This window comes from Trachemys scripta, chromosome 20 (assembly GCF_013100865.1).
Source record: "Trachemys scripta elegans isolate TJP31775 chromosome 20, CAS_Tse_1.0, whole genome shotgun sequence".
Lineage (NCBI taxonomy): Eukaryota > Metazoa > Chordata > Testudines > Emydidae > Trachemys > Trachemys scripta.
This window is the reverse complement of record NC_048317.1, coordinates 15,445,039-15,463,172: the sequence shown is the minus strand read 5'-3', so window position 1 is coordinate 15,463,172 and position 18,134 is coordinate 15,445,039. Positions and strand designations below refer to the sequence as shown.

The 18,134-nt window shown below is 54.6% G+C and overlaps 1 protein-coding gene across 1 annotated transcript in view; it reads left to right on the top strand.

Annotated features, from left to right (window-relative positions):
* The first annotated feature begins 5,285 nt into the window (after positions 1 to 5,285).
* FABP3 (fatty acid binding protein 3) overlaps positions 5,286 to 18,134 on the top strand; it is a 29,311-nt gene continuing 16,462 nt past the window's right edge. The window contains exons 1-2 of the mRNA XM_034754292.1: positions 5,286 to 5,527; positions 11,492 to 11,664. Coding sequence (XP_034610183.1) covers positions 5,455 to 5,527; positions 11,492 to 11,664 — 246 coding nt within the window. The 5' untranslated portion in view covers positions 5,286 to 5,454. The remainder of the gene's footprint in view (positions 5,528 to 11,491; positions 11,665 to 18,134) is intronic.

The window sequence follows — 18,134 nt, the reverse complement described above, 5'->3', positions numbered from 1 at the left end:
AGTCTATGATAGAGCAAGTCCTATCCACTCGGGGTTATCACTATAATACAGGGCAGTGGAGAGAATGCAGAGCTGAAGCTAAGAGTCTAAATAGAACTAAAAAAAAATAAATAAATCCCATAAATATTAGAAGAAATTGGCAGGGCCAATTTTCATGCCCCGTTTGCGCTCGCTCTTGACAGGGCCGGCTCTAGGCACCAGCAAAACAAGCTGGTGCTTGGGGTGGCACATTTTTAGGGGCGGCATGGCCGGTGCCAGAATGCCGCCCCTAAAAATGTGCCCCGGCCGCCCTAGCTCACCTCCGCTGCTGCCGCTCGTGCGCCATGGCGCGCGAAACAGCTGATTCGCGCGCCGCTGCTCCCCCTCCCTCCCAGGCTTGAGAGCCTGGGAGGGAGGGGGAGATCCCGGGAGGGAGGGGGAGATCCCGAGCGGCCACGGCGCGCAAAACAGCTGATTCGTGCACCGCTGCTCCCCCACCCTCCCAGGTTTGAGAGCCTGGGAGGGAGGGGGAGACTCTGAGTGGCCGCGGCGCGTGCACCGCTTCTCCCCCTCCCTCCCAGGCTTGAGAGCCTGGGGGGAGGAGGCAGGGCGGGGGATTTGGGGAAGGGGCGGAGCTGAGGTGGGGCCGGGGGTGGGGTAAAAAAAAAAAGGGGGGGGGGGGAGGAATTGTTTCTGCTTGGGGCGGCAAAAATCCTGCCTCTGGAGGAATGCACCAGAGATGTGTTTGGTGGCAGGAGCGTTAACCGAATCAGCACACGCTAAGTAAATATTTGGAGCACATTGACGGAAAGCAATATTTGCCACTTGTAAACATGAGTGTTTGCACCGGAAATCTGATACTGACAGTCACCCTCATCCAATACGGGAATACAGACCTTCTATGAGATCTTTGCATCCCATCCAAACTAAGCAAAGCTGTTCTGATTGCAGATCTCAGATACTAAGAAACTGAAATACAAAACAAGAGAGGGCCACTGAGATTAGCTGGCAAATCATTTCCAGTAAGAAACAGATTCAGAAAAAGCATGTGCTGCCTACGAACACTTTGGAAAAGGAAACAAGTGACATTTGTCAAGTTATATATGTGCTCAGTGAAGGGAAAGTGTGGTCAATGCAAGAATTCTTCCATCAACCTCATGCTGGCTACACCTGGGGCTAGATCGGTGTAGCTACATCAAGAATCATAGAATATCAGGGTTGGAAGGGACCTCAGGAGGTCATCTAGTACCACCCCCTGCTCAAAGCAGGACCAACCCCAACTAAATCATCCCAGCCAGGGCTTTGTCAAGCCGGACCTTAAAAACCTCTAAGGTTTTCCTTCCCAATCTGAGCCTGTCTCCCCATTCATTGTATAGGAAACCCAAGCACTTAACTTGGGCTTTGTTGATCCCACTATTGTTCCAGTGATTTCCTAGGCACCTAAAAATTAGGTGTTGCAACACTCAGCATTGCAGCATCTAAGTATCTTTTGAATCCAGGTCTATAAAACACTAGCCTGCTGGTGCACATTAGAGGAACATTCTGATTACTGTGCCCTGCACCTCTGGCTGGGGTGTGGAAGACTGTCACAGTGCAGGTGCAGGTTATCTGTCTTCTCTGTCTACTGCACTGAGCACAAAATGGATGTCTCAAGGGGGTGTGGATTTTTCACACCCCAAGATATGTAGCTTTGCCAATGTAAGTTCATGCATCCGAAGAAGTGAGGTTTTTACTCACGAAAGCTTATGCCCAAATAAATCTGTTAGTCTTTAAGGTGCCACCAGACTCCTTGTTGTTTCCTTAGGAGTAGTGAGTTTCTCAGGTCTGAGACAGGAGTTGTCTGTAAAGAACAGTGAATCCTTTGCCTGTTGGAACCAATGGGCCTCTGTGTCACAAATAACTGATTTTTATTTTTTTGGTTCTGAAATCTGAAACAAAACAAAAAACCTGGGATCAAAGCAAAATGAAAATTGTCAAAATGTTTGGTGAATTGAAAAGTATAAACATTCTTTTCTGAATTAAACATTTTGTTTGGACAAATCGATGTTTTATTTCACTTTTGACCATTTTCAGATGGTTTTGATTTATTTTTTAAAAATAAAATGACAGGCTATTGTGAAATGAAAAGTCATTTGGAACCAACCAGTTGAAACACGTTGATTTATTTCAGTGGATTTTGTAAGGTTTCTTCAGCCAAAACAATCCAGTGAAACCAACACACTGTCATGAACTGCTTCAGTGTCGCTGTTGCTGCATTTTTTTCACTGAATAATTTCATACTAAAACTGCCTAGCTCAGCTCACCAGCCTCCCTGGCCGGGCTGTTGAAGGAGTCATTTGTTAATAACTGGGTGATGCTTTGAACATGAAAAGTGCTTCAAAAATGTTAAGGACTGTTGAGGTACTTTGAAGAAAGAAGCACTTAGAAACCCAGCGCGTGTTTTCTGCAAGGCCTGTAAAGTGGTCTTGAAAAATGACCCACATGCTCTTCGTAAAGTCCAGAGGTGAATGAGATCCACGGAGCAAAGTCTGTGGGGCAGGCCCTGGTCCCGTCAATGGGAGTTTCGCTGTGGATGTCGGTATGATAGTCATTTACTATTTCTATTCCCACAGAGGCTAGGAGCCCTAGTCAGAGACCAGAATGCCATTGTGCTAGGCGCTGTACAAACTGAAGGCCAGGATTTCAGCCCTGGTCCATAGAGTCTGTGGCTCAGGGCAGGAGGAGAAGGTGGCTGCTGATGGTCACAGCCGTGGCTCCCTTACACAAAGGGTGCAAGGAGGGTGGGGGGCATGGGGGCAAAGCTGGGACTGTGCCTCCCCCGTTTTCCCTCTGCAAGCGCTCGGTGGAGCTTCTAAAATCCACAAGCCCCTGTGTCAGGCTACACACGCTCTTTGTACCACGCAGCAGCCATGCCTACTAGTCTTTTCAGGGCGCAGTCCCCAGCGAGAAACACAAGGGCTGAAGCCTGGCCTGAATTACAATCCCAGCCGAGGACCACCCCGGAGACGTCCCAGCCAGCTTCGGCTTGCGGCTCTTGGGAGCAGGGGGCAGATCAGACTCAAACTCCACACGGGACCACAGCGTTGCCAGTCATAGGAGGGGACCCCTGAGCCCCAATGGGGGCGTGCTGGCTCTCAAGGCATCTCCTGCACGTGTACACGCCTGCGCCCCTCGGCCCCAGGGGTCAGCCTCGCTGGCATGCTGCTGCTGCGACTTCAGATAGAGTAGTGCAAAACAAAGCCAGCAGCCAGGACCTGCAACCGACTCACTCCATGGCCTTGGGTTAGCCACTGCGGCCCCAATCCTCAAAGGCTTTTAGGTGCCTAAATGTCTTTGAGGACCAGGGCCTGCCTTGCTCTGTGCCTCAGTTTCCCCAGCTGCAATGATAATTATGTCTTTGAGGTGTATGGACAAAAACCACCATGTGAATGCTAAGGACTATTAGCATCTGCATTACACCCAGGTTTACAGATATGAGATCTGGACACCTGAATTCTTTTCCTGCCACGGCTGTGCATCTCTGGGGGCGGGGGGGGGGGGGGGGGGGGAAGGAAGGGGGAGAGACAATTCTCTGTGATCCACTTTACCTATCTACAGAGTGAGAGTAACTCTACAGTGCTGGGTCTGGAACTGCCTAGAACTGATGACCAGGCTGCTGTGCTGTTTAATGGACTTATAGCCTGAGATACTTGACGAGCAGGAAATGCACCCAGGCAGGGGAGGCGAATCCTGAGTGCCCTTCTCCCCAGACAAGCCAATGCAGATCAGTTCCCTCTGAACACTGGGCTCCACGCCCCTGCTGGGCTGGATTCAAAGTCCTGGGGGCGGGAGGATCAAAAGCCTATGGGGGTGGGGGGGGGTTAAACACTCTCACAAGGAGGAGCAGAACCTGACCCCCGACCCCAGAGTTTAGGGGTGCCCTGAGGAAGCTGAGTCTGTCCAGGTCTCCACTTTGGAATGTCAGACCGGGGCAAAGCAGACAGGCCTGCTGGCCGTTGGGTGGTTTAAACACCTTCTCTCCTGCTAGGCTGCTGTTCGGATGAAGCTTTGCGGGGTCACTGTCCCCACATGGGTCTAGGATGACCAGATGTCCCGATTTCATAGGGACAGTCCCGATTTTGGGGGCTTTTTCTTATATAGGCTCCTATTACCCCCCACCCCCGTCCCAATTTTTCACACTTGCTGTCTGGTCACCCTGCGTGGGTCACAACCCCCCGACAGACCAGCCGTCCTGCTGCAGCCTGTGCGCGGGGGACTGGAGCCAGCACCCGCTCCGAGAGCGGGACAATCGGAGGATGCCAGCCTCCGGGAGCTAAGAGCCTGAGGCCTGACGCCTGAGGGCTGTACTCGGAGAGGCGGCCAGCCCCACACCATAACTCTGGGGTGCGCGGCTGCACTGGTGAGCACTGATCGATGGCACTGATGCCTTGGGTGAACGGTGCCAGAGATGGGCAACGCCATGTTACAACTAAAGAGGGAGACTGTGCCCGCTCCAGCCCCTGAGCTAAGAAGGTGGGTGTGAGCAGGGGCAGGGCTGGGAAGAAGTGGATTTATACCACGTGCCCTGAGGTCTGACGGGAGAGAGTGGGAACTCCCCTGACTCTAACTGGCCCTGGGGGACTGTCTGCCAAATACCACCAGGGACTGGGCAACTGCCCTGCTTCAGAGGGGCAGAGGGGTCTGCTCAGGTGGAAATCCGGGGATCAGAATTCTGCTCTGAGCTCTGCCTCTCATTATGTGACCTAGGGCGAGACGCCTCCCCCGTCTGAGCCTCGCTTTCCCATCTGTAACATGGGCATAATTATACTGGCTTTTCCTTCATGTCTTGTCTATTGGCCTGTGAGCTCCTCGGGGCAGGGGGTGGCTCTCCTTGCGTGTTCACACCCCGCCCTACAACAACGGGACCCTGATCTCCGCTGGGCACAATCTGAGCACAGCTACAATCCAAATAATCATTCGTACATCGCTGCCTAACCTAGGGCTGCGTAAGGCTCTGAAAACCCTCCAAAGATCCAGCCAGGTACTAGGAGAAAAGCCAAGGGGTCTGATTCCTGACCCACATCTGTACACTAGCGTGTCACTCTGCAGAGGTCAGTTCATGCCAGAGATTTCACTGGCCACGCTGGGATCTCATCTGAGCCGTGGGGAGCGGCACACACAGGAGATAGGGGCAGGATGCAGATGATTTGCTTGCCAGAAGAGCCCAATCCATGCAGCACTGGAGTGTTACTAACGCAATGCGAGGCTGGAACACCTCTCGCTGAGCTCTGCCCCCTACCAGCCCATCTAGCTGTTCCAGTTTGACAGTTTCTCTGGTAGGCTGGGGAAATATTGCTGTAGCCGCTCGCTCACTCTCCAATCATGTGATTAGAACAGTTATTTAAAGAGGCAGAATGTGCCTAGATTAGAGAGCAGTCTCTCCTCTCCTCTCCTCTCCTCAGTGCCATACGGCAGTTTGCAGTCACAGGGTTCAGCATGGCTGAAGCTTTCGCGGGCACCTGGAAGCTGGTGGACAGCAATAATTTTGATGAATACATGAAAGCGATTGGTGAGTGATTGGCAGCGTGAAAGGGGGCTGGGAATTGGGTGGTGCAGTGGACGAGCCTTTATTTAAAAGGGAGAATGATGGCTAGGGGGTCATTCTTTGCCCTGGAGATACAAGGAGAGCTGCAGGCTGGCCAGGAAAAAAGGCAAATAACTCAACAGGCAGTGAAATCCCAGGACTGGCTGCATTCCCGTTGCTGAGCTGAATTCTGTGCATTGTATGCAGACAAGTGTCCCCTGGGCGTAATGTCCAGGGTGTGGGCTCAGGCGGAAGGGGGTATTTTGGGTAACATTTTAAACAGTGATGTCTGTTTTCTCTTCACGCTGAATTTTCAGTACGTGTAGGGCTGGAGCAAATGTTCCTGTCGGAATAGGGTGACCAGACAGCAACTGTGAAAAAACAGGGCAGGGGGTGGGGGGTAATAGGTGCCTATATAAGAAAAAGTCCCAAAAAAACAGGACTGTCCCTTTAAAAATGGGACATCTGGTCACCCTATTTGGAAATGGAAAATATGGGACAAGTGTTATTGGTAAGCAGTGTTAGTGGGCAGAATGGTTTTTCTATCTTTTTTTTTTATAGCAGTTTTTAAACCTAAAATCAAAGGCAAACAGGCTGCTGTGCTGTATTTAAAATGCACACACAAACATACACACACACACACACACATACACACACGCCCCTTTCCGACCTTGATGAGGGCATGGAAGAGGCAGGGTTAATCACTCTGTCACCTGATTTCTCTGGGAGCAGCTTGGCCCGGCGGGGGGGTTCTGCACGGCTGACAGCTGGATGGGCGTGGGGGGAGGTCTGAGTGCAAGAGCTGGCGAGCAAGGTCAGTGTAACGGAGCCAAGCCAAGCCTGGCACTGATATTTCTACAATCAGACACAAAAGGGGAAGCCTGGGTTGCATGGCAGCTGGCCAGGCTCATCGCTCTCAGCCACAGCGACTTCCTGCGCCAGCATCAATGAGCTCACAGGCATCAGCCACACCCATGCAATCCCCTCTGCAGGAGTGGGGAGGGGGGTGTTAGTGGCCCTTTGTGTCTGATGCAAGATCCGTCCTACCCTTTGCCTTGTCATTGCTCTGGCAATGGGAGCTTGGCTTCACTCAGTGCCTCTCCTCTCTGCCGTGCGCAGACTGCTCGGTGCCAGGCAGCATTTGCAGATGGATGTGGAGTCATCGCTGGGCGTGGGCCATCCAGAACCCTGCAAGGCTCGGGCAAGGCAGCTGGGCCCAGCAGCAAGCGCTCTGCGCTGCCACCGGCGAGCACTAGCTACATGTCCAGCATAATCACAGTGAAGCTGCATGGGCGGAACTGAGGGCAGGATTGGACCCCCCCAGTCTCCTCCTTGCGGCATCGGAGGAAAGGGGTTTGCATTGTCATACTGGACACCCCAGCCGCTTCCAACTCACCTGGGCTGGGCAGTGCTCTGCTTTGCATGTGCGTGACTGCTGGAGCACGGGGCAGACACTGCTCTGGAGCACTGCAATCTCTAGCAGACTCCTCGGGGGACCCCTGCCCTGGCCAGCCTGCCTTAGCTACCCCGTGGGAGGGGATCTGTCAGGGATGGCGAGTGGCTGCTCCAGCCTTCTCCCTAGCAGATTGTGGGGTCTGCTGTGTAAAATGGCTGCTCCCTCGAAATTGGCTCCCAGAAGCTGTTGCCATTGAATAAACACGGTGGGGACATTTTCCAGTCATGCGGGTTGGGTGGGGTCCACGGTCCCTCCCTGACTGTGACACTGAAATATCAGGGGTGCAAAATGGCCTGGAATAAATGAATGAAACATTTTGTACGTCTTCCCATGCGTACATGCACGTACACGCACACAGGGGGAAGTCACCCACTTTCACCCCACTCTGATTATTCAGGGCCAGCTCTGGCCTTTGATTACTTTGGTGGAAGGGTTTTGGCTTCCTGGGAGCAGAGGCCCAGCTGACACTTAGTGCAAAGCCAGCTTTGGGCTGCTACTGGGGGAAGCCAGACAAACGTGGGTCAAGATTTTGCAGAAGGGCCTAGTGATTCTGGGTGCCCACGTGAGCACACCTTAAAGGGGAGAGTTTGCAGAAGACGGGTGCTCAGCCACCTTTTAGGTGTCTCCCCAAATCACTAATGAAAACCATGCTGTCATGGTCCCTTGCCCTCTGGCTCAGTGGGAAGCCACTCCACCTCACTATGACTCTGGGATGCCACTCCCTATCGGGGATTAAAGCCGTAGCCTTTAGGCAGGGCGGAGCAAACAAGCAGGCTTAAGGCTCAGGCTCTTAGGTGGGCAGAGCAATACAAACAGACAGTCCGGTGTCCCAGCTCTGGCAGACGGCAGACAATACAGGCCTCTTGTCCTAAGGTGAGGAGCTGCCACCCCAGGGGGAGGTTGGCAGCAGGGGGTAGGGGGACCCGGGCCCACCCTACCCCAGCTGGTCTTAGCCCAGTGGTGGAGTGTTCTGCCACCTGACCAATGGGATCTGCCCAAAACACACTGACCGGGGTTCAGGCAACAACAGAAACCAAACTACTGTCTGGTGTCCCTGGGCTACTTTCTACTCTCCCACTATAATGTACCTGTGGCTTGGGGTCATCTCCCTTCTCATTGGGGTATATGGCGAGTAGCACTCCTGGCAGCTCTTCACCTGGTTCGGTCTCCTCCAGGAGCAGGGCAGGGCATGGTGCAGCGTGGGTTCAGGTCTGGGGATCTGCAGTGGCTTGGAGACATCTGCTCCATTCCCTGGCTCAGGCTCAACTGCGTTAGAGGCGTTGCCTTTTATACTTTCCGTCTTGCCCCTTAGCTTCTGGCAGAAGTAGGGTGACCAGATGTCCTGATTTTATAGGGACAGTCCCGATTTTTGGGTCTTTTTCTTATATAGGCTCCTATTACCCCCCCACCCCCTGTCCCGATTTTTCACACTTGCTGTCTGGTCACTCTAGGCAGAAGGGGTGAGCCTGGCCTGGCTGCACTCACCAGGGATCACAGAGTGACTCTGTGACATTCCCCTGGTGTTATCTGGACCGTGATCTGCTAGGTCATTCCAATCCTGGACTCTGGGAGCCAGACTTACCCTGCTCTGCTGTGAGAACCCCCCACTCCTGGGCTGTTCACGCACAGCCTCTGGGATGTAAGCTTTTCCTTGGATTGTGCAACCGAATGACACTAGCCAATATCTCCGGTCCCAGACACAACCCTAGGAACCTTTGTCTTGCAGTGTCCAGTTATGCCTGCTGGACGCTGCAAACTTATATGAGTTCATCAATTTAACAAATAAATTGATATGCACCAGGCTTCTTATCCCAAGGGGAGTCTCTGACACACTTCAAACCAAACGCACTGCTTCAGGTAGAATAAACAAACAAATTTATTAACTACAAAGATTTGATTATAAGTCAAAACATAAGTCAGATTTGGTCAAATGAAAGAAAAGCAAAATGCATTCTAAGCTGATCTTAACACTTTCAGTGCCCTTACAAACTTATATGCTTCTCACCACAGGCTGGCTGGTTGCCTTTCAGCCAGGCTCTCCCCTTTGATCAGCGCTTCAGTCACTTGGTGGTGATGTCTGTAGATGTAGGTGGAAGAGAGAGGAAGAGCATGGCAAACGTCTCTCCCTTTTATCGTATTCTTTCTTCCCTTGTGGCTTCGCCCCCTCCCCTTCAGAGTCAGGTGAGCATTACCTCATCGCAGTCTCAAACTGACTAAAGGAAGGGGGTGACTCCCTCGAGAGTCCAACAGATCCTTTGTTGCTGCTTAGGCCAGTGTCCTTTATTCCTGTGAGGCTGGGCTGGGTTTTTCCCATACGTGCCCTGATGAGGTGTGAACTGCCCCTCTGCTCTTGGAAAGTTTTTGCCTGGGCTTGTTTTAAGCCATGAGGACACATTCTCAGCCTCATCACTATATACATGAAATTACAACCTATAACATCACTATAACAACACTGCTCGGTGTGTCATGAGCCTTCCGAAGGCACCCGACATGACAAACTTTGCATTGGATCCCACACCAGCATATTATAAGGATGAACATACATGGGGGTGCAGGGTGGTCCCACAAGGTAGAGAACGTCACAGACTCCTTCCCCTCTACTCAGTGGGAGGCCACTCCGCCTCACTACACATGCCCACTTGCTGCGAAGCTCTGTCCCCTCCAGCGGTGGTGAGGCCAAACAGATCGATTGATGCGCCTGCTCCGGCCTACGAGAGCTGGCTCTCTTAGCTCGGGCAGTAGAGGCCGATGCATTAGGAACCAGGCTCCCAGGTTTGATCCCTGCTGCTGCCAACCTCCCCAGGAGTGTCAGCGTTACATGAGTCATTCTTGGCCCAGGCTTCCCACATTCCCCAGCTGTGCCGTGGTCCCTGCCCCACACAACTCAGCCCTGAGCAGAGGGGGTGCAGATTAGACTCTCCCTAACTGGTGGTGGTTTCACGGTGAGGATTATGGTTAACCTGCGCCTGTCCCTGCAGCAGTTACTGCTACATGTCCCGAAAGAAGGAAACCAGGAGCTGAGTCGCATGGAGCCAAGCCCTATTGTGCATTAATAAGTGCACGTTTGCTCAGGTGGTCCCCCCAGCTTAGCCAACATTTGCTAACCGCAGGCCTATCGCGGGATCACTTGCTGCTTGCCATTGACACCCTGGCTCCCAGCAGCAAGCGCTCAGCCCTTTAATCACTTCCCAGGTGTTGTGCTAAACGTCAGCCCTTGTGCCTCAGCCTAGGGGCTTTTCACGTGATCCTGCTGAACTGCACTGGCGTCAATGCTGGAAATGAGTCTGGCGCGTGCTTGGGAACAGTGCAGCTGCCATGCGGAGATAGCGGACATTGGGCCAAAATCTGTCCTGTTGCACCTTTGCAGTCCCAATAAAATCAGCGGGTGGGCAGGGGTGTCCCGGACACAGCAGCTGGGAGCTTGCAGGTGCGAACGCAGCAGCGCACATGGGTGCTGGGGAAGGGTTAGTGCTCAGCACAGCAGCCCTGATTCAGCAAAGCACTTGAGCACGGGTGGAAAGGGAGTGGAGCTCGGCCACTGAACAGCTGCCAAAGACCGAGCCCCAAGGGCGTCTCCCATTCAAACCAGTGTCCGGAGGGTTGTAAAATACTGACGCTTGGATTCGGGCTATGCAGGGAGCCCGGTACAAACGCTGATACATTTCAGAACACGGCTCCTCTCCGGGCTCCGTTCAGCTGCTTGCTGGCAGTGATTTGTGGTCAGTGGGCCAAGTTCTCGCTCCGTTGCCCCTCGAGAGCTGTGATGAGAGAGGCAATCACGGAACCAAGCGCCCAATTGAGATAAGTGGAGACAAGAGGCACCAATGCTCAGGAAATTGTCCAGTGCTACCCGGAGAGCGATGGATGTTATTTATTAGTTGTGAGTCAGTCAGTCCAGCTGATGGGAGAGACGATTTGGGAAGGGGACTTACTGCTCACCGCCCCCCTAAAGCTACTGAGATGCTGGAGGGCAGGCTCCCAAGCTCTTGGTTGTAAGAGTCAGAAATGATCACGGGTGTGTTGTCGCACACTTGCCCATGCCACAGGGTGACCCACGCGGAAGGCCAAGTGCAAGTGCCTAGTGTGATCCCGCCCCCTCTGGCTCCTGTGTCTCACAAGAAATAGAAAGGAGATAATAGGCCCCCAAGAGTGCGTGGGGAGTCACCCCTCGGCAGCGACGGGTGGGAGCGAGGGCAGAATCAGGCCTGATGTGGCTTGTGGGCTCCCATTGGTCGGTGATCTCTCGTCGGGAGCTGTGGGGAGAGGCAGCAAGGGTGAGCTGGGCGGGGATGTGCTGGAGGGAGAGGCCCTGCTTGGAGCTGCACAAGGAAGATCTCGGGCCAAATCTGAGGCTGGTGTCAAATGACGTGGCTCCATTGGAGTCAGTTCACGCCAGCTGAGGATCTGTTCCGCCTGCTCCCTGCAGGTAGGCCTCGAGCCCGCTGCCTGCAGCTCCCACTCAGTGCTGTCTGCTCTTGTTGTTTGTCCCACAGGCGTGGGCTTTGCCATGAGGCAGATAGCAAACCTGACCAAGCCCACCACCATCATCGAGCTGGAGGGCGACAAGGTCACCGTGAAGACCCAGAGCACCTTCAAGAGCACAGAGATCAGCTTCAAACTGGGGGAGGAGTTTGATGAGATGACCGCCGATGACAGACATGTCAAGGTAGGAGGAACACTTGGCCCGGAGGACAAACAGGACACATACAGGGCAGCCCTAGCCACCAGATGGGGATGCTGCTAGATAGCCAAGGGCTAGTTTACACAGGGCCCAGGGCTGGCTCCAGGCACCAGCAAAGGAAGCAGGTGCTTGGGGTGGCCAATGGAAAGGGGCGGCATGTCCGGGTCTTCGGTGGCAGGTCCCTCAGTTCCTCTCGGAGGGATCGGTTGCCGAAAAATGAAGCGGCGCAGTAGAGCTGCCGCTAAAGTGCCACTGATCGCAGCTTTATATATATATATATATATTTTGCTTGGGGCGGCAAAAAAGCTGGAGCTGGTCCTGACTGGGCCACTCAGGAAAATTAATCTGAACTAAAGGTGTGAATTTAAAGTGGATTAGTGAAAACACATTAAATCCCAGTGTGGATGCTCTTATTCGGCATTCACTTTGGAAGTGAATTAAGGTAACTTTAATCCCCTGTGGGAGCACTCTTATTCAGAGTTAATGCAGTTAACCAAACCACCAAACTAATTCAGATTAACTTTTCTGAGTGTCCCCATGTAGACAAGCCCTCATTTAGATCTGTGTCCTGCCACCAGCATAGCAGATGTACTGCAGGGCTGTGAATGGGTTTCCAAATGGCCAAGGGGTAATAGATATTACTAGAGATGGGCCTGAGCCAAACATCCCCAAACTCTCGGGTATATTTAGAATCTAAACACAGATCTAGATCCAACTTTGCAGTCAGCCTGATCTCTACAATGGGCCAAGGCCCAGGGTCCTTGGCCACCTGACACCCTCTGCAATCTAGATATGTGGCACCTTAGTACCTACACCCTTCAGTCTGCCTCTTCGAACTATTCCTTCTCACCTACAATCCCTCCCTCTCTGCCTTGCCTTGGGTTTGCTTGTCCTGTCTCATTGAGCCAGAAAGCTCTCCAGCTCAGGGGACGTGTCTTATCTGTGTTGTGCAAAGCCCTGGGGAAAGTGACAAAGTGTTTTGTAATAACTGTCCTGTCACCCAGAAGATTTGTACCCGAGCTTTGTGCCCGTGGCCCCTTGCTCTGGGGGGTGTGGAGACAGCGGCTCATAGCCACAAACAGCCAGTGCAAACCAGAAGGGCTTTTGAATCAGAGAGAGGGAGGGCGGAGTAGAAGTTTCAAAGCTGGACGGCAACAGGTGGCTGAGTCAGGAACCCCCAAGGATCAGAGAAGGAACAGCAGCCGAGGTTGTATTAATTCCCTCCAGTCCAGTGAGTAAGGTGAGCGTTCAGATAGGCACCTTTACTGCAGCTGCTGCACGAAGGAGTCTCAGGAGTCCCTTGGTAAAACTCCACCCGAACCTGAGCGGGGAGGTCGGGGGGGGGTCTCCCTACGTGCTCTAGAGCCCCAGCTGCCCTGGACACCGCCTCGCCAGAGAGAGGACAAAGTGAACAGCCCTGCTTAGCAGAGCAACCGGAAAGCACCAAGAGTTTGTTGTGGGAAAACCTCGGTCTGCTGCAGGGTCATCACCCCCCCTCCTGCGACCACCACCCCGGTGACAGTGGGCTGTTGGATCCCCTACTTAGGGTTACCATACGTCCGGATTTTCCTGGACATGTCCGGCTTTTTGGGCCTCAAATCCCCGTCCGGGAGGAAATCCCAAAAAGCTGGACATGTCCGGGAAAATAGGGAGGGAGGGGCCGGCGGTGCTCGGCCAGGAGGCCAGGGCCGGGCCGGGCCCGGCGGTGCGGAGCTGGGCCGGGCGGGAGACGCCGGGGCCAGAACCTCTTGGCCTGGGCTGGCCGGCCGCCGGAGGGAGCCGCTCGGGCGGGGGGGCTGGACTGGGCCGTGCCGCGCCCCGCCCCAGCCCCTGCCCCTGCCCCAGCCCCAGCTTACCTGCTGCCTCCCTGTTTCAGGCTTCCCGCGAACATTTGATTCGCGGGAAGCAGGGGAGGGGGAGGAACAGGGGGCGGAGCGTTCAGGGGAAAGGACAGAGTTGGGGCGGGGACTTTGGGGAAGGGGCGGGGAAGGGGCAGAGTTGGGGCAGGGCCAGGGCCCTGTGGAGTGTCCTCCTTTTTTTAAATTAAAATATGGTAACCCTATCCCTACTGAGTTTGTTAATTGAAGCCTGCGCTGCTGGGCTTAGGTCCGGTCCTCTCCCATCCCCTTTGGAAAAGCCCTGCCCGCTCCTGGAACTTCTGAGATCCTCTGGCTGGGGCCCCGCGCTCAAGTCCTTTCCTCATTGACTTCAGAGGGACGCTGCAGAAGAGCTGCCCCCGGGAGTTCAGAGTTGCAAAATCAGATCCTTTGAGATAAAATCAAGGGGAAGTTATCCACGCCTGGCTGCCAGATGCGCTGGAAGCTTGTACTGTGAAGGCAAGTTGTGCAAGATAAACACACCCAGCCACATCCCACCCTCATTTCCCCCAGGGTAAAAGTATGGAGGTTTGCATCCCCCTTTTTGCTTCTTTATGGTGCACCAGGAATGCCTGGAAGGGGCTTTCCAAAAACATTTGTTGCATTTTTTTATGTTTTTTTACATTAGAAATATAGGTTTGCAGCCCCTGTTTTCCGTCAGTGACTGTGGAGAACTGGTAGGGTTCTGCCACGAGGGCTCTTAAGAATGGAGCTTGATCAATGGGGGAGGGACTGGTGCTTTGGATGGGCTGTTTAAAAACGCTGGTTTGGGTAAACCCCGCTTAATTCCAATGCCTGGGAAACAGTGAAGCGAGAACCTCTCTTTGGGAAAGATTCATACACTCCCACTCCAGATCTCTCCTCTTCCAGGAGCAGGGGTGGCTCCAGGCACCAGTGCTCCAAGTGCATGCCTGGGGTGGCAAGCCACGGGGGGGTTGGCCTGATGGTCACCGTGAGGGTGGCAGTCAGGCAGTCTTCGGCGGCTTGCCTGCGGGAGGTCCGCTGGTCCTGCGGTTTTGGTGGTAATTCGGCGGCGGGGACGCCGAAGGCGCAGGACCGGCGGATCTCCCGCAGGCATGCCACCGAATCCGCGTTACCAGTGGACTTCCCGCAGGCGTGCCGCCGAAAGCCGCCTGCCTGCCGTGCTTGGGGCGGCAAAATACATAGAGCTGCCCCTGTCCAGGAGTCCTCCAAAGAAACATGGACGGCAAGTTGGAATATCCATAAAGGGGGGGAGGGGGAATCCCACAAGCAGGAAAAACCCTTTTTGAGGGGAGGAAACCTGCCTTTTCTAGCCTCTCTATTCATCAGTGGCCCCCACAAAAGGGAGCACACCCTGGATTTCCCCCTCTTCAGGTTACTGTTAGCAAAAAATGCTCCCCTCCCTGGAGCAAAGTGAGATCTGATTGCACGGATAGGAAGCTGACACAGGCACGAGGCCCCCAGGCGCCATTAAATACACTTCAAAGACCTCAAACAAGACAGTTTGTGCCCTTTCATTTAACGATGGGGACATCGTCAAGGTTGCTGTGTTACAAAAATAAACCCCAGCCTGCCTTGGGGCTTGTCAAACTGCTGAGATGCCCAGCGCGCTGGGGCTTCCGCATGGGCTGTTTGTTGTTAAACTGATTTATCTCTCGGCAATGTTGTTTAGTATCTCAAAGGATCTGGGCACGCTCTGGGTGGGTGCGTGTGCGTACGTAGGGGATGGGTCCATACACAAAGACTGCCCCTTGCTGGAGCGATGCAGTCATTCCCTTGGGGTACAGGCCTCAGGCTGGACCTTGATGCAGGGGCGAATTGCAGCCTCTGTACATATAACCAACCTTGCTTAATTTCTCAGAGCCAGATGGGGTTCCCCCCGTGAGAGTGCTGGGCTGGGGACATGGGGAGAGCCAGGCAACTGCACTGACGCTTCCTGTAGCATTGCAGTGCTGGCAAGGTAGGAAGACAGAAAGGAATGAGGCCAGCCCCCATAGGTGCTGGAGGTGCTGCAGCACCCCCTGGCTTGAAGTGGTTTCCATCCTATTCAGGGTTTACAGTTTGGTTCAATGGCTCTCAGCATCGGCACCCCCACTATACAAATTGTTCCAGCCCCTCAAAGAGGGCGGGGCCAGGCCCAGGACAATCACACTGAGCCCTAATGAAGGATGTAGCCCATGCTATTTCTGAACGGTCTCCACTGGTGCCCCCTGGAGCTTTCTGCCCGTCCCTACATAGCGCCTCCACCACTAGCGCCCCAGGACCGCCCTTTTGCTCACCTGCCCCTTGGCATACCAGAGTCCGAATGGCAAAGCTAAGCGTGACAATCGGTCACACACCTGCCTTGGCTCTGTCATATTCACAGCAGGGGCGTAGCCACGGGTGGGCCTGAGTGGGCTGTGGCCCACCCACTTAGTCTCCAGGCCCACCCAAATCGGGGCTGGAGCCACCCAAACCTACAGGCTGGGATTCCTGACCCCAGCTCGGCGTCCGTCCCACCGGCCATGTCCCTCTCCTGCCAGCCCCGCGTGCTGCTGCCCAGACCCGTCCCCACAAGGCACACCCCCACCTGGGAGGGGGCGAGTCGTCCCAGACGGGGGGTGGGGCTGGGTGGGTCTAGCGCTGGGGCCGGAGACCAGGGAGCAGCGCGTGGTGCTGACAGGAGCAGGATGCAGACAGACACCGAGGTGGGGTTGGGAGGGGTGGGCAAAGCTCGAGCCCCATGGGCACGCCCCGCAGCCTTTGTGCCCCGAGCAGCCTCAGCTTCGGGTTGGAGGAGGCAGGCCCCCCTCCTTTCTGGCCCCCTCCCTCCCACATCCCGTCATGGCCCGCCCACCCCGTTTGCCTGCCCTCGCCATGCCACTGATTCACAGTGGGCCCCTCACCCTGAGACACCGGCCTTGCAGGGACAGTGCTTAGCGCAGCAGTTTCACCAGCCACCAATACAAAGCCTAGAGTTGAGGGGGGAGGAGTTGTTGGGGTGTCTTCTGCTCCCCAACCTGCAGTGGCTGAACCGATTTCAGCTTCCGTAACACATCCCTCCCCGCGCTGCACAGGGCCTGGCTTGGTGGCAAGTGAGCACGTCTCCCTCTAGAGGCTGGTCCCAGGACTGTGTTTTAATCCCACTTCACAGCTAGGGAAGGCGTTGCAGAGAAGTGACGGGCTTTGCCCACGACCCCCACACCAAGCTGGGGCAGGGAACAGAGCCCTGGAGCCCCGGATAGGAATAAGCAATGGCTTCCTTCAAGGAAATCACATGGGATTTTTAAGGGGAGTGTTTGAGAGAGTCCCATAATGTATGGTACAAGCTGGAAAAATCTATGTACATGGCTAAATATACTTAGCACTTTAGCTAAGAGACTTTCTACCACCTCACAAAGCTGGGCAAGTATCATCGCCCCCCCCCCCACACACACCCCTCCTTTTTGCATATGGGGAAACCGAGGCACAGAGCAGGGAAGTGCCCGTAAGAGGTGTTGAAGGTCAGTGGCAGGGTGGAGAATAAAGGCAGATCCTATCCATCCATGCACACGGCCATGCATGACTCCCGGTTACAGCAGGTTATAACTTACAGTAAAAGAACAGGAAAATACATTGCTATGGGGCTCGGTAAGATCCTGGGCCTATATTCACTAGCCAAAATGTTCAGCTGATTCTATTGTGTGTGGGTGGGGTGGGGGTGGGGGGTCGACTCGCTCTTAGCTCCGGCTGCCCAGGATATCCGTGATGCACTGGAGAGCTTGAGAAAAACATACAGGGTGACGAGGTCTGATGGAATCTACACTAAACTCACCTTGGCTTCCCATATGGAGCAAGCAGGCGTGAACTGCTGAGCACGTGCCCTTCAGGTGCCCCTGGGCAGCTGGCCAGAGGGTAAAGAAGAGCAGGACGGGAGCACAGTAACCTCCAGCCCAAGGCAGCCGCTGCAGAGCTGCACTGATCTCGGCACTGCACACAGCCGCAGGTCGCCCTGCTGCGCCCAGAGCTGTGTGGCTTGGTGGTGAGCACCCAGCAACCCTTAACCAAGGGGCGGAGCTACTCAGGAAGACCAGGGCTCTAAAAAGCCCGCTCCTAAGCGACCAGAGGAGCTAGCAAACAGGAGCGGCTAAAGCAGAGGAGTTTTCCAAGGGAGTTCTCCAGGTGAAGGAAGAGCAATTACGTGACCCTTGGGCAGGGCTGGCCTTACTATGAGATGAACTGAGGTGGCCGCCTCAGGTGCCAGACTGTGGGGGGGCGCCCCTAGGACCCAGAGTGTAGAAAATTGTGTCTGCTGCTGGTGCATATGTATTCTCTCTGCTCTAGATGCACAGAGAGGGTGGAGTGCTGTGCTGGAGGAAGGAGGGCACAAGAGACAGAACAGGCAGGCAGGAGAAAAGGGGAGAGGGAATAACATAGGGTTACCATATTTTGTGCCTCCGAATGGAGGACACTCCACGGCCCCCGGCCCCGCCCCCAGCCCCGCCCACACCCCGCCCCCTCCCCAAAGTCTCCGCCCCCTCCCCTGCTTCCCGGGAATATTTGATTCCCGGGAAGCCTGAAGCAGGTAAGGGAGGTGTGGGTGGGGGAGGAGGCGTGGCCCAGGCTGGCCCCCCGGCG